The sequence below is a fragment of the Falco naumanni genome, chromosome Z (assembly GCF_017639655.2).
Source record: "Falco naumanni isolate bFalNau1 chromosome Z, bFalNau1.pat, whole genome shotgun sequence".
NCBI lineage: Eukaryota > Metazoa > Chordata > Aves > Falconiformes > Falconidae > Falco > Falco naumanni.
Window position 1 is genome coordinate 8323049 of NC_054080.1, and position 16453 is coordinate 8339501.

General features: G+C 40.7%; 1 protein-coding gene across 7 annotated transcripts in view; it reads left to right on the forward strand.

Annotated features, from left to right (window-relative positions):
* CAST (calpastatin) overlaps positions 1–16453 on the forward strand; it is a 62073-nt gene that overhangs the window by 16556 nt on the left and 29064 nt on the right. For 5 of the 7 annotated variants that reach the window (XM_040579863.1, XM_040579867.1, XM_040579868.1 and 2 more), the window contains exon 4: positions 14291–14350. In XM_040579863.1, coding sequence (XP_040435797.1) covers positions 14291–14350 — 60 coding nt within the window. Of the gene's footprint in view, positions 1–2313; positions 2598–14290; positions 14351–16453 lie in introns of those variants that run through there. The other 2 variants (XM_040579869.1, XM_040579864.1) reach the window with 2 other exon arrangements.

Consider the following 16453-nt stretch of genomic DNA (forward strand, 5'->3'; position numbering starts at 1 on the left):
TGGTTTCAAGTAAGGTTATGATCATCAGGAATATTTACTAGTTGCTTACGAGCAGCCTCTTCCATGTATACGTTAACTGCCAAGGCACACAAACCAAGAGGTCATCACTACCATTATCAGCTAACAGCAGTGAAGGTGAAAAACTGAACCTCCTTCCTTTACAAAAGGTACTATACCAGTGCTCTGTCTGTGTTTTGTTTTACAGCCTTTTAAATTGTTTTTGCCAGTTCTGTAGCCCACAGGAAAGCCAATTTCTAGCTCAGTATTCAGTCATGGCTATTAATAGAAGGCAATAATGATTTGAATACAGCTGGATTCATGATCTTGCTTAGATCTTTGTGTTCTTATATGGTAATTCTATTGATATCAAATGACGTTTTGCTGCTTTTTATGTAGCAGATTTTTTCCATCGCTCTTAATAAGTTCCTAATGAGTAATTTTATTTTTTTTTGTTGTTCCTGGCTGCTATAGCTTAGTGAAGTGAGAATCTTTGTCCATATTACTTTCATGGACAATTTATTGAAGCAGTGCTAGAAGAATTCAACAACAGTGAAAATTCAGTTAGAAGTATTTTTATTTCAGACTTGACTGATCTTGAATATTTTCAGAGGAAGCTTCTTTATCCTAATGGTTTAAGAAGTCTAAGGTTAGTTACTTTGAGCTGGCATCCAAATTAACATTGTTTTAAAGGGGGATTCAATCTACTTTCTTGTGCAACAGTCTGGAAAACAGCAAGAAAAAAAAAAGCAACTACTAAATACCTTTAAGTGAAGGTCCTGCTATTTCTGCAGCAGACTGGAAATTCTGTCACAACTTTATCTGTATTATCACGAAAAGTGATTTCTACTGTCAGTTTGCTAGGTTGTTTCTTTTTTTTTCCTGCTACTTACCTTACTTAACTGTCAGTAAATTTTTATTTTGTGAGCTTTGCACAGACACTTTATTGGGAAGGCAGGCATTTTTTAATAGAAGGCGTCTGAAGTTACAGTACTGATTTGGAATGTCCACAGAACTGTGTAAATTTACTCCTCTGTTGCCAGTCATACTGTGAAGGTTGGAAAGACTGTCTCTCAATTTTGAGATTATTCAGAAAAATATATAAATGAGCTATCTGAGAACTTCCTTTGCATGTTCTCCTTAGAGTAGACATGTGTCATGGTGCACAGATCCTCAATTTATAGGTGTTTTGCAGCAAGTGTGGCATATCATAGGGCTGTTGCCATTAGAGCTGTTGCCAGCACCTAGGCCTGCATGTGAAAATCACAAGAACTGTGTCCGTATAGAGAACAGTGCTGCTTTTCTTGGTAGCAGCAGCTTGCTAAAAATAGACCAAAACATTGAAAATTGGAAGCTGTAGGAGTACAGAAGCTGCCTCCTGTGTGGAAGAGTGGGATTTGTGTAACATTATGGGACATGGTGTCTGTCGCCCACGGTCATCTCTGTGTTTGAAGAGTAGGGCTGTAAAAGAAGCCTCTGACCTGGAGACCAGGGCAAAAGCTGCAACTTGTATTATTTTGATCATTGCACAGCTTTACAATCGTTTCACCAAAAAATTTCTGTACTTAACTGAAAATGGGATATTTTCCTCATCAGTCTGTGTCATATCTTTGGGTGTTTCCCCCTTTTTGCTTCCCTTTTAGGGCTGACTTTTGTTTCTTGTTCCCCTGAAATAAAGGATGGCAAAAGGTTATTATGAAAAAAAGGTTGAAGTTTTTGTTAATGGTGTGGGGGCTTTCTGTTGAAAAAAGTCCATACAAAATACCTGTACTACAAGTACTGAGAATTTGATTCTATAGCCAAAAAAATTTTAAAAATTCAAGAGCAGGTCACGATTGATATTCGAGGAAGCACCTTTAGAGTTCTAAATTAATATAAGTTACTTGGATTTGTTGTGCTTAAAAGTAGTCCTAATCAGTCAAGTTTCAGCGGCCTTAACTGGTCCAGCCATCTCAGTTTCTTTCGATTAATAATGTTCATGTACTCAGAAGGTCTGGATAATCAGTCCAGATTTAGGGAGGAGATGTCCCATAAACTTGTAATAAAAATGAGAGTGTTAAAAGGAATCAGTAGGTTCATTCTCTCAGCACCAGTGCTACTAACTCAAAAGGTGGAAGGTGAATACTGCTTTTTGAAAGCTAAAAGTAGCTCTGTCCCAGAGTTGTGCCATCCTGGCAAGCATTTTGTCCCCACTTTTGCTCTACGCCGCTCTGTGCCATCAGCTCAGTGACGGCTGTGCCTGGTGGGGGAACCTTGTGAAGCCACCTCCGGCAGCGATCTCAGAAACAGGACATGGGTTGGCGAAGAGACGCCGTGGTGCAGCAGGCAGAGCTCCCACATACACCTCCACATCGTGCTTTGGCGGTGCTGTTGGGCCCTAACCCGCATGTTTGGGTTGCCTCCCTGGTGCGGGCACCAGCAGGCTGTGCCGGAGGTGGGGCAGTGCCTGCTGCGTGGGGAGCGCGTCGCTCAGCTCGCTGGATCGCTGAGGGTTTGGCTGGCACCTCCTGAAAACCAAAACCGCAGCTTGCTCCGGCACTGGGCGAAAAGCAGCTGTATCCTGACATTCCTGGTGGAAACGGAAGGCACACGTGTAACAAGTAAGTTAGTTAGCTATTCATACAGGCTTTGCTTTCCCACTGTATCTGCTTGAGGCTAAATTACATTAATGTTGCAGCTGTCTTTTTTCTGTGTGTGTGTTTGTTGCAGTTCTTTTTTCTTTTTTCTTTTTTCTTTTTTTTTTTTTTCCTTCCTCCCCCTTCTCCCTTCCGGGAATTTTATGGGCTGAAATAACACAAGCTGTTGACTTCCAGGGCTTCTGATGTGATCCTGTCATCGGCAGGCTTGAAGTGCTCCAGAGCTAGCTCTGTGTAGTGAATTGGTTTTTAAAATTTTAACATATTGGAAACAGGCTTTTTAGACACTGTGTAAGACTGTGTGTTTTCAACATTACACAACAAGCCGTTGACATGACATAGGCAGCCTTGAAGAGGGGTGAGGAAGAACATGCTTTTAAACTAATGTCTAAGTTCCGTATTCATAATTTTTGTTTGGTTTTGTTGTGGGTTTGGTTTTTTTGTTGTGGTTTTTTTGTTTTGTTTTGTTTTTTTTTTCTCACAACCCATGCTGTTCTTGCTTCAAAAAAAAAAGTCCATGTAATTTTTTTGGCATACCAATGCAGACCTTCCTATGCCTACGACATATAAAATATTGCATAGTCAGGGTATGGGGATCTGTAAGAGCAACTTTTTGGTTGAATTGTGCTTACGTATCAATAACTTACACCAAGACATTGTTTACTTCAAAAGATGCTAAAATACCAGATACAACAAACATGGGAAAAAGTAATACTTTTCAATAAACTTTATATTACTGTACATTCTGTAGTAGAAATTGGATAGGTAGGTTTTGCTTAGGTCACACGACTATTTGATTATTGTTACTAGTACACTCTTTTCTTCTTTGGAGAAAATGAAAGTAGTGTGTTAAATAACAACAAGTGTTCTTAAACATTGCAGACACCTCTGCTGAGTTCTTGTTCCTTTTTTTGACAACTAGTTTTTTCAGTGCTGTGGTTTTTTAAATTGACATAAACCATACTGGATAATAATTTTTCTACACAGGACATTTTCTTTTCCAGACTAATGTATTTGTTACTGCCCGCATCTTGTATAAAATGGTACTTTTTTGTTTTTTCATTTGTTTACAGGAGTGATTAGAGATGAGGGGTGTATAGAGCTCGCAGAAAATTCTGTACCTCATCTTGGGAGTTTCAGGGTCAACTTTCTTGGCCAGTGTTTCTCATAGCTCTAGTTCTGGGGCTTTGCACCTTACTCAGACACTCTCAGTTTGAAATCTAGGCAAAATTGTATTACCCTGAAAGCAGTGGCTCTTGGAGGACTGGGAGAGGGGCTAGAGGAGAAACCTCTTTTTCCAAAAGGTAAAGGTACACCTTTTTCAGTGAGTTGTCATCCAGTGCATTAATTCTCATAATTTCTGCTCTTTGTTTTTCTGAGGGAGGAAAGTCTGCACTTGCAAAAGCTTGGGACTTCGTCCTGAGTCTCTTCTGCCAACTTTGTAGGGAGGCAAGGAGGTCAGTAGCCTTGTGAGCTCCTCAGGAGCATTTTAAGGCTGAGAAACCTTCCTGCTTCTGGAATAAGTCAGCTCTGTTCATGCCTTTATACCTTGCTTAGTAGACGTGCTTGAACTGACTAGAAAGCTAATGTTTTTCATCCCCAAGAAGGAAGCCTTTGTGAAGCAGGACAAGGCCTCACAAAGGTGGAGATTTTACATTTTTTAACTGAACAGTAACGTGCTGACTCCTTCAGAGCATGCAGAGGGCCCTTATGAAGCAATTTTGAGAGGTCCCAAGTTAAGAGCCAAAGCTGATGTAAGAAGTGCCCCAGACTGACTCTTTAAGTAGGAATAGTAAAACACTGTTTTTCTAAAAATAGAATTTTTCTAAAATAACCTAAAAAGAAAACCCAACTTCTACCTCCACTGCCCCCACCAAGTCATGCCAGTGATGTGCTCAGATATTTTAACAGCAAAGTTCTATTAAGATTCCTTGACTTGCTGACATTTGTTTATCCTCCTATATTATTTATGTATCATCCTATATTATTTACCCAACGTCATTGTGACAATGTGTGTGTCAGTTCATACGGGTTAGTGAATAATTCTTTGTTTCTGCATCCTGGGGGTGAAAAACTGTCTAATTCATGAATGTCTAATTCAGGGGATCACGCACTAGCTCTTGTGACTGCCAGTCATCCAGTTTGAGTATTGCCTAGTTTGATTATTGTAATAAAAACAACCAAACTCATAACCTCGATGATCTTTGGTCTTAAGATTAAGTTCTCTGTTGCGTGACATTTCTATCTTTTTAGACCCCTCTTTAAAGAATACCGGTTCTGTTTGTAATCCCCGTTTCTATTCCAGCTCTGCTGAGAAGGGCTTTGCATGCTGTCCTGTGGTGATACTGCAGACCAAGTGACACAAATCCTAGCTGAGCTCAGCAGCTCTGTGTGGCTGGCATGTGGCTGGCACCTAATCGCATGCTTTCCTGGTGTTCTCTTATCAGCTTGCAGTTTGCTGCTGCAGACAGCTTTGGAACATTCTGGTGTTTAAAACAACATGTAGAGATGGAAACAGCTGCAGTAATTAACAGCTAAATACTAACCTTCTGCAGGATGCAGAACTGCAAAGATGATTTTTGAACTATCTGCAAAAAAGGAGAGTTCCGCTACAAGTGACCAGGTCTTATGTTACTGTAATGCTCTGTTGTGCAGAGTGGGAACCTGAGAAGAGTGGTGACAGTTCTGGTATGCTGCTTCTAATATTTGAATATGACTGAATGAAAATGAAATTTCAGTATGTGCCAGTTTGCAGAATTTATTGTTAGAGAAACAGGAAGTTTCCAAAAGGAGGGAATTGCAGAGCACGTTTTAAGAATAAATAAGAGTGGAGAGTTTAAAACAAATTATTTTTTCATAATACTTTTGTATGCCCAGTGAGGGGTTTTACTGATGCTCAGAAGTATGGCTTTTCTGAAGTATTTCTCAATGCATAGCTGAGGGAAGCTTCAGGTTAGGTAACCCATTCTGTGATCAAGTGGTAATATTGAGATCACTCTTCATCAAAATGATGATAAAATGAACGTCTTTGATGGTGAAAAGTAAGTTTGAGGATAAAATGCCTTTACTTGTCTGATGCTGTAAGGTGAAAAACTTTTCCAGTAAAACAAAGCCCCCATTTGATGCTGGAGAGTTATAACCTGGCTACAAACCCAGAGCTTTCTTGCAGTCTTTGCTTTTAACTCCATTTAAAAGAAACAAGGAGTGTTTAACTTGTGGTGTTAATTAACGGGCTGGTCTGTTTGCATACATGCAGAATCTGAAGGCAGCAAATGAATTATGTTACCCTGCTCGGCATATACTGCATTTCTTCCCACCTCACTTGCAATAATCATGAAAGGACATTAAGTAGAAGTTGCCCTTGTATAGCAAAGGTTATAGAGCAATAGCCATGCTACATACCTAAGTCCAGATAATTTCTTCTGCTCACAGATTGAGCTGTGTGTATGTGAAGGTTCTTCATGCGTAGGTAATATGCGTGCTCTGTGACCAAGCAGGAAGCTCTTTTCCTTAGCTTCCAAACACAAAAAGCTGTGAAAGCATTAGACACAGTGGGAGATAGAAATGAATGAATGCATAGTGCTTTTTACCATCAGCTGTGGCATGATTTTTCTGCATATCCCTAACTTCCTGCATATATGTAAGCATAAATTAAAGTGTTGGAAGTGGAAGAAAAGAGTCAAATGGTGCAAAAATTATTTAAAGTAAATTGTCATTCACTGCCCTTGGTTGTTTACTGTTCAGGCATAAAGCTGTTTCAGAGTCTTAATAGTGACATAACAGTTATTTTAATAAATAAAGAAAAACAAACATACCAGTATTAAGCTTTGGACTTGACATAGGCTGCTGAAATCCACCGATCTTAAAACAGGCATCTAACCTAAAGGTGGTTTTGCAGATCAGTTAATTTCTAGGTGGTATGAAGCCTTGTTCTGCACTGTGGTAAATATAGTACTGATCTTACAGGTCATGCTTGGTAACACGTGATTTCAAATACAAGTAGGTTGTCTCAAAAAACACTGCTTAAAAACCTGTTCCTTTAAATTTGAGTAGCATGGTTAATCGTCTTTGATTATGTATCAGTTGATACATAATATCCAGTGATTAAATATTGCCAAGTTTCCTTTCTGTGCCAAAATGGCAGAAATCTTATTTTAGTAATCAAAATACAAGAAAACAGTGAGTCTGTGTATGGAAGTTGTCTGGCTTAATGTGCTGCGATTATCAATAAATTTAGCAGCACTTGAGGCTTTAAAAACACTTAATGAGCTAATCAGTTTTTCAGTTTTCTGGTTCAAACCAGTCTCTGTTAAAAATTTGTCATGTTTTTGTTTTATGAAAAAATGTGTTTTATGAAAAAATGGGTTTACTTCCTATGTGCTTTTCTAGCATTCCTAAATGATGGTTGATCATACTTCTGGTATAGATTAACATGTGTTACAAATAGTTTGTGTGGTGAGAAAATTGCAGAAGAATAAAATTTCAGGGTTAATCTTTTCAATGATAGTAACCCAGATCATCTTTTGAGTTGAGTTTTGCAGAGAAGCATGGTCTTGTGTTAACACTGGTCTTTGAGTTTTGTCTCTGATATATTACAGTCAACTTTCTGGTCTGAGAAAGAAGCACCAACATAATCCTACTATTTGTTATTAGTTGTGCTGTTGTTCAGGAGGAGAATGTGTGTGGAGTTTGAAGGTTGTCAGGTGGCAAACCGAATTCTGAAGTGCTCCTAAGATCACAGAAAAGTCCTGATGAGGCTTTCCTCATGGTTGAGTTTCGTCAGCAGTCCACCACCCACTTGTCTCCTCACACACTGGTCCTTCCCTGGGTAGCATCTGAACCAGGATTTGATGTCTAGAAAACTGACCTGTTGAAGTTTGTCTGCCCTCTGCAGATGAAGGTACTTTACGGCAGTTTATTTTTCACATTTGCTCTGAGCTGTGAATGCATAGTTGAGCAGGGTCAATCTGTTTCTAAGTTTCATAGGTCTCAGGGGGAGTCAATTTATCTCTAAAATTAATTTTCTTATAATCTCCCATAGAGTCATTTAGGTTGAAAAAGAAGTCCAGCAGTTATCCCAGGACTGATGAGTCCATCCCTAAACCACGTTGCTATGCACCACATCCACACATTTTTTAAACACCTCCAGGCACGGTGATTCCACCGTTACCCTGGGCAGCCCGAGTACTTCACCACCCTTTCAGTGAAAATTTTATTTATTCCTAATATCCAATCTAAACTTCCCCAACTTGAGGTTGTTTCCTCTTGTCCTGTCGCTTCTTATCTGGCAGAAGAGACCGACCCCTGGCTGCCTGCAGCCCCCTGTCAGGCAGCTGTAGAGAGCAGTAAGGTTCACCCTGAATCTCCTCCTCTCCAGACTAAACACCCCCAGTTCCTTCAGCCACTCCTCATAGGACTTGTGCCCCAGCTCTGTTGCCCTTCTCTGGACACGTTCCAGCACCTCTACATCCCTCTTGCAGTGAGGAGCCCTAACCTGAGCATGGTATTTGAGGTGCGGCTGCACCAGTGCCCAGTACAGCGGGATGATCACACTGGTTTGGATGCAAGCCAGGATGCTGTTGGCCTGCTTAGCCACCTGGGCACACTGCTGGCTCATGTTCAGCTGGCCGTAAATCTTTGTCAAGTTGTGGAAATTTAAACTATAATAATAGTACTCATTTTTATATATATTTTAGGTTATATTCACACCAGCTGAGTTTATGAATGTTAAAAGCACAGGAAGCATCCCTAGAGATAGGGAGTTTTGCTGTTGTTGGTTTGGTTTGATTTGGTTTTAAGATGGGTATGTAAACCATGTATATTGAAGAACTGAAGAATCACAAAAGCATGAATTTGACAAACTGCCTATTTAAATGAATCTCCATGCTTACATACCAAATCCTGTTGGGTTTGGTTTGGTTTGCTTTATGGCAACCAGTGGTAAGTTTGGGGGTTTGTTGGGGCAGGGCTGTAGTGAGTTCAGTGGCATCACAGTAACAACATCAGCAAAAATTTTTAGATTTAATTAGAATTTAGTTACAGAAAAAGTAACCATACTCTAAGGATGCACCCCCTCCCCATCCTCCTCTACCAGTAGCTGGCATGGGCTGTAGACTTTGTTTATAACATGCTGTGTTTGTGAATTTCAGCAATGGTAATAGGTGTTAGAAATGAAAGAGGCATGCCAGTGGTCACATGTGGCAAAGTAAGTCCTCGGAAATTGGAATGTAAATTGTTTAGAAAAAAAATCATGCTGATTACTTCTACAAACAAGCTCATCACAACAGGACGATGTAGTGGCATATGTAGTAGGAATATTTTATGTAAATATACCTATGTCTGAGTAATAGAAAGGTGTTAACTGGAAACTTATATCCTGCTGTTCCACTTCATTAAGTTTTTAGTATTAAACCTCCACAAAATTAACTGAGAGCTTGAAATCTTGGGAAGAATATTGTTCTCTTGGTTGTGTGGGTTTTTTATCCTTCTCTTAAACAGGTATTGTTTTTCTTAACAACTTAATAGCAGAGTTATGTATAAGAACAGTAATTACTAAATAGTAGGGTATTTCCAGAATTACTTGGTGTGAAACATGGCACACAAGCAGTCAGATTTGTAATTTTTAATTCAGCTATTATAGATACTACAATAATAATATATAAAGAGGTAGCATCAGTGCTGCTTTTTTCCCCCCAGTTTTAAATCACTGCATATCTTAGCTATTGTGTAGCTTTGTTTATATATTTTTATATGTATTTGTACATATACACAGATGCAGATGTTGGCTCAGATTGTGTCTTGGAACTCCACTTGGTTAATGGAGAATTAGTGCAATAGTGTTCATGCCACAGATCACAGCACTGATTCCTCAGTGTGACTGTGTATTTTGAAGACTCTGCATTGCTTTGCTCACGGTGTTAGCAATTGCATTGTGAGATGCTGGAATGGCCTTTTGGTGCATCCTTGGCCTACCTGCTGACAACCTTTGTGTGTCCAGGGAGGTGAGGGTTGCATAGGTGTTACCACATCCCATCAAGCAAGTGAGGAGATTTAACCTGTACAGCTGAAATGGTATTTACACTTAAGGGAAATAACCCATTATTTTTCACAGAGTTCTCTCAAGAGCATTTGCTGCCCACATTTTACAAACATGTTAATTAAAGCTTAGTAACTGAACGATTCATGTAACAAAGCAACCATTTGTAGTCAGATGGATTAGGTTTTCCCTTGCTTGCCTCACACAACTGTATTGAAGTAACCCTGTAGGTTAGTAATATGGAAATAATAAAGCGGATGTTAGCTCCAAGCCTCTGAAGCGGTCCCAGCTCATTCATAGGTATCGTGTGTAAGCCCAAAAGAGTGATGGCTCTTCAGTCCTCTCTCCTAGGCTGAGTACAGCTGGATCACTCAGGGAATATTTATATAAACTGGCCCAAAGGCTGGCAGGGCTGTAAGCGCCTGGTTCATCTAGGTAGCTTCTGCCACAGGAAAGGTCTTTGAGCTCTGATTTGAGAGATTCTTTTTTATAGAATAAGCCAGTTTCTTCTTTTCTCATTTTCTTGGCTCCCTGATGGGAGGGCAAAACACGAGGTGCCAACTTGCTTTTCCTGTTACTAGGACCCTCATATGTACTACTTCATTTTTTTTTCCCCTGATCCTGTCCTTAGATCTTTATTCATCTGTACTGCAGCATGATGGCCAAAACTGTCCTAGGACTTGACCTAGAGAAGCTCAAGCCAGAAGGATGGAAAGTTATTCCCATATTTTACATTTATATTTATGTTGTTATAGGAACAGATTTTTATCTCGGATTCTTCTTTCCTTGTTTTATTTTGGCAAAAGTATCTCAGCCTGGGACATTGTAACTTTACGTACTGTTGGACTACTGCAGCCTACCTAGCTTTTGGGTTTTTCCCGTTGTTGTGTCTGGTCTCCTTCAGCCTACTACCGTTCTGTCAGAGACCCCATCAGGAGCTCTGTGAACCATGCAGGCCGGAGGCTGGCTTAAAACAGGCTTGTAATTCAGTGTTACACTAACTTCCCCATTTCATTTGAGAAAATGTCACCTCAGGTTCTGTGAGAAGTTGCAGTGACAGCATGCCTTCCTCTGGAGGTTCATCTGTTTTTATCCACCAAGCTTATTTCCATGTTTGAGTGTATTGAGTGTTGTATTGTCTTTACGTGCTTTATTCTTGACCAGTCTGTTGATCCTTATTTATTCTTTTCTTAGCATCTAAATCTTTCTGCATTGGTTACTTGGTAAATGTTTCCAGCACCTCTTCTGTTTGTGAAGGTAGCTGACTGTGCTTCTTTCTAAGGGTGGCAAATGACTTTCCTGAGTCCTATGAAATCTTCTCAGTGCTTTCCAGAATTTGTAGTTTTGGTTGGACATAGCTCTTGCTACATTGCATATAGGGTGGCTTCAGTGATTTTCAGCTCTCCGTAGCTAGAAGCTCTCACGGATTTCTTCACCTGCTGTTTTCTTTTTTCAAAGGACATTTGCATCCAGTTCTCTGAACAGTTAAAATAATTTTCTTTTGGTGTCATGTTTACTTTTTTTTTTTCTTTTCCCAATGCACTTTCCCTTTTATTTCCAGATTTCTGAGGGACACACAGTGAGACTAGATAACCAGTTTTTGGTAGGCATTTTTGATTTGTTTTACTGACTCAGTTTTTGGCTTTCACGTTGTCTTTTTCAGCAGTAGTGTGAAGACTGTCCCGCTAATTTGGCAAAGGAGTGTCTAAGGGTATTCCTTCTGTTACCAAACTAGATCCCAAGTCTCTTCATCTGTGCTTCCTGGAGAGCCATCCTCTAACTGACAGCCGAGAGCATCCGAGTCTGTTGGTCAGTTCTTGTGCTTATCTGTCTGTCTGTGCCTGTCCTGCCTGAGTGCGGGCTCATGAGAGCACAGGCTGTGACCCTGCAGCCCTCATGCTGCCTGTCAACCAGCATGTCTGCTAGCAGGGTGGGTTAATTAACAGGTACGAGTCTTTGCTAGATCACTGTTAACCTGTAACCTCTTCTCTGTCTTTTGAGCCCCTTCTCTGGTGGTCGTGAGGGTCTTGTGCTTTTGGTGGGTTCCTCTGCAGGGAGCATCTCCACCTGCTCCCTGCTGGTGAACTCCCTGTGGGCCTGGATGGATCCTCCAACACCTGTACCCCTGTCTGGGCAGGACCCACAGGGGTGCAGCCACCCACAGGAGGAACACTGCTGGAGGAACAGGCGTCAGTGCAGTTATCCCTCGGCTGTCAGCTCTGCCCTCCAGGGCATGCCTGACAACACAACAAAAACTTTGCTCTCACCGCAAGAGCACCTGCTTGGCTTTCTCTGCTGAGCCTGAACCACCAGGGCGAATTGAACTCTCCTTGTTCTTGCTTTTCTATTTGGCAGCTTAACCTTTTTGTGAGGGAGTGTTTGGCCCAGGCTGCAGTGGGGTTTTGACACCCCTGGGTCCAGGCAGGGTGTGTGCATGCTGCAGCAGCAGTGCATCAGGCGGTTGTTATGCCGGTCGCTAGGCAGTGTTTTAATATTTACCTCCGTGTCTGACACACATCGGTGTGTGGCTTCACCCCTTCTGCAGTCCAACTGTCATGCTGCAGCAAATGCAGCCAGTTAACAGCTGGGCATGGCTGGGCATGGCGCATAGCCCTTGGAAGAGGAAAACTGGAACAACCCACAGTAAAAAGCGGTCCCCCAGAGTCTGGCTGGTGTTAACAGGCTGTGTGGTGGCTACCATGAGGGGCTGGACCTTGGCAGCTTCTTGCATTGTCAGTCTGCAAGGCTCAGGGTGGTTGTACACTAAAGGGCTTGGAAGAGCGAGGACCCCTTTCTTACTTGTAGTGGCTCCTTTGGGGGAGAGAGTGGAAAATTGAAGACCTTGAATATTGCAGATTTTGGGCAAAAAGTGCCATAAATGAAGCAAGGCACACTGTGCCCCTGAGGAAGCCAGAAGATCATGGTAGTACAGCCCTGTAGAGGTGGTCTGCAGCAGGGTGCCCTGTGCTTTCCACCACCCTTCCTGCTCCCTGCCTCCAGCTCCTTGGTATGACGGGCTGTTGTTCCCCAGGTCAGCCTTTACAGGCAGGATGGCTTCGCATTCTCCATTAGCCACTGATCAGCAGCCCTGCATTAAACCGCTTTCTACTCCCTAACTGTTCTTCCTCCATGAGGATTTAAACCCCTCATTGCATAGTTTCTGCTAGTTACTGCCATCCAGCTGGACAGAGTAGAGCGAAGCAGCTCAGTTCTTCAGGAGGTCTTCACTTATCTCTACAGGTTGTAGTAGTGCTGCTGTGCTAGAACTTGGGAAAGAATTTTTCAGTGTACCGTAAGAAAATGGCTTGGTAGTTTTCTGAGGGGAGGAAGGGAGAAGAGCTCAGATAAATGTGTTTTTATTAAGTGGAGGGGGACTAGGGTGACTAATATGAAGGTGTAGAACAGAACCTGTTAGTCATGTAGAAAGAATTCAGATTAATTTCTTGGAGAAGAAAGAAAAGGAAAGGAAAGGAAAAACTATGAAAGAGCAAGTTAAGAAAAATATGCTGTTGCCTACAGATTACCTGATGGTGGTAGTGAAAATATAAGAAAAGATTGTTTAAAAACCTTTGTTCGCTGTACTGGTGTAGGAGGCTCTATACATTCCTATGAACATCTCCACCCATACAAAAGTTTCCGTCCATTACGTAGTCAGTCTATACATATATACATATATGGAAGAAGATTCTGTAGTGTGACAGTTGCAAATTCGCTCTAGTATGTATTTAGAGTAGTCAAACGTCTTACTAAGGTGTGCCAGGTACGCTGGCAGGGAGAGCACGTCGTTGCTGTCATAGTGTACCTTTTAAATTCTGTACAACTTTGGTCTTATTGTTGAGAAATGCTTGTACTATGAAAAGTTACAGAAAGGAGAAAAAGTTCTGCGTGGAAGTGAAAAGTCACTCGTAAGTATGGAATAGCAATGTGGCCTCTGAGTTCATTCAGACAATGCGTGTTTTCGTACAGCAAGTGGCATGGTAAACATGAAGAGAAAACTCTAGAAAAACTGAGAACTTGATCTGTTCATTTAAATGTAAACTATGAATATCTTGCTGTGATCAAGATGTCATATACAGCTTTGAGCATAGGGGCATGAAACAGGAATGGAGTAGTAGTATTGCATCTGTATAAAGTATTGATGAGAAAATTAGAATATTAATTTCTGGCCATTGAAGATTGATACAGTCACAGCAGAATTAAAACATGCTGCTCTTGGATTAATGTCACTGAAGCTAGGAGAACAGACCGTGTCATTTGCTGCTTCTCCGAAAGGGTCCCATGTTACATAGAAACACTTGTGTTTGTGTTATATACAGATTAGTTACTCTTCTTGAGTAAAAAACATGTTTGAGTTTGCCAATATAACATTAAATATTTTGTATGTCTGAGGAAAAAAAATGTTTTGAGAAGATCTATAGGCATGATGCTGTCAAAATCCTACATATATGTATTGTATAAATACAGGCAAAACAGAAGACCTAAAATGATGACCCTAATTTTCAATAATAATTTATTCTTAATTTTTAGCTGGATATCTATTGAATTCAGGTTGCTTATGCTTGCTTAATAGAAGTATTTGTAACAAAGGTGAAAATAATTAATTTGCTTTTTTTTCTCTCAGAAGCAGTCCCCATCTGCAGACACATCAAAACCACAAATTGTGAAGCCATCTGAAAAAAAGGTATGAATTCCTGAGAAACTCATGCTTGCAGTTAAGCACAAATATATGAAGCAATGGAATTTCTTTTTTAGCACATTGATACTGAGTAACTTTGCTTTGTTTATTTCTTGTCTGCAGCTTAGTTTACTCTTAAAAAAATACTTAAGAAATACAATGCAAAGCCCTGAGAGGTTTTATGACAGCAATAAACAAACTTTTAATTAAATATTTTAATTTTAGATGAGTTACACTTTGTGACATGTATATGGCTCCCCCCAGTGTAATTACAGGGTTATTTACCTAATGATAATTTTTCACATATCCAAAGAATTCAGGACAGGTTTCAGCTTTTAGTGTTTGTACAAGTGCATCTTCTCGTTGATTGTCTCATTGTCTGTCTGACAGCTTCCTTGCCTTTGTCCTTTATGCTTGTTCTGTCTTGTTTTATGACTACAACTTCTTCAGCACCAAAGCTGTGTCATCAGTCATGTACTTAACTTGTACTGAGTCATAATCTTCCCTTAAGCTTCCATTGCCAAACAGAATTTCGATCTATTATTTAAACAAATGATTAATGATTCTTTCCCTCTTTCATTTTCCGTAATAGTAACAATGAAACCAACAAAATTACTTAGTACCTAACTAGACCAGCAGGCTTTTGTGTAGTAGTAGAAATTAGGACTGTCTACACTGTGTGTAAATAGAAATAAAGGAACCTTAGAGCAGTGAGGTTGGAGGGAGTCTCTGGAGGTCATCTAGTCCAACCCTCTGGTCCAGGCAGACCCAGCTCTGCAGGTCAGTTAGACTGCTTCAGGCCTTGCCAGATGAGCATTGAACACCTGCGTGTGTGCAGGTTACACAGCGGCCCTGGGTAGCCAGTTCTGATGTTTGTTCACCTCCATTTTTATGTTTTGGGGTTTTTTTTACTTTCATCAAATGGGGACTTCCTTTGCTGCAAGTTGCATCATTTGCCTCTTGTAATTTTAACCTGCATCCCTGAAGACAGTCTAGCTCCATCTTCTCCGTACTTGGTGTTAGCCATTACATTCCCCTCAACTTCTAAAACCCTTTTCCTCCATGCACACACCTAAGACAGACTAGTAGCAATGAGCTGATGATGATTAAACCTTTTCCATTTGTGCACAACCATCATTACTCATAAATAAAGGTAGCTGCAAGTCTCCAGTTTCATCTTCCTGTTATGTTTGTGAGCAAGCTCATTTGTATCATGTTTGTAACTGATGCTGTTCTCCATACGGTTTAACCCAGACAGCTATCTAAAAACAGTGATGGTCTTTCCCTACTTGAAATTTTAAATAACTCTCAGAAGAATGTGCTAAATTTCTAATCAGATCTTTAAAATTGCTGTTTGCAAGATGAGACTGTAATAGACTAGCAGAGGCATACTTAAGCACTGTGAGACTGATAAACACAAATCCTTTTGAAAGAATGCCCTGCATTTGCATGTGTAAGACAATGTTTTATTTTAACGTCTGTTGCATTATTAATGTCTTCCTCCTGCTGGATTAAGCAAGTTACCCGCATTTTTGACAGCTGACTTCTTTTGAAAGAAATCAGGCCGCTGACTCACTTTTATTTCTAGTCCTAAATTTCTTGCAAATTAAATCTTTCCTAATTGCCTGCTATAACCACGTCTTGATATGTTTTTTCTTACAGTCTCTCTAGTGCATAGCTGCTCTTAAGAGCAGCTATGTTTAAATGTGCTCTGGGTCTCTCTTTAGCTCCTGTGTGCAAATCCTTTGTTTCAAATTAACCCTCAGTATTATGCCTCTTCTGAGAGAACTGTGAGTCACTGCAGCAGAGGAAGGAATGTGGAACTTCTTGTTTTGCAGGTGAAGCCCCAGGGTTAGGTGGGAAGGTTGGAGGACCAGGGTGGAGAGCAGGCACCCAGTGGCTTTGGCTGGAGGAGTGGATGAAGGATTTTGCCACCGACACAAACATGTCCCGTGCCGCTTTCTTGCCACTTTCTTCCCTTCACACGCTTCTGTGCAACTGCAGTGTAAATTAAGGAACTAGTTAAAAGTACTATTTTTCTTTTTCAGCTATTTTTCAGTTTCCTGAGTAAGTTTAAAGTATGGTCCCTCAGGTACTGGCACAGTGCAG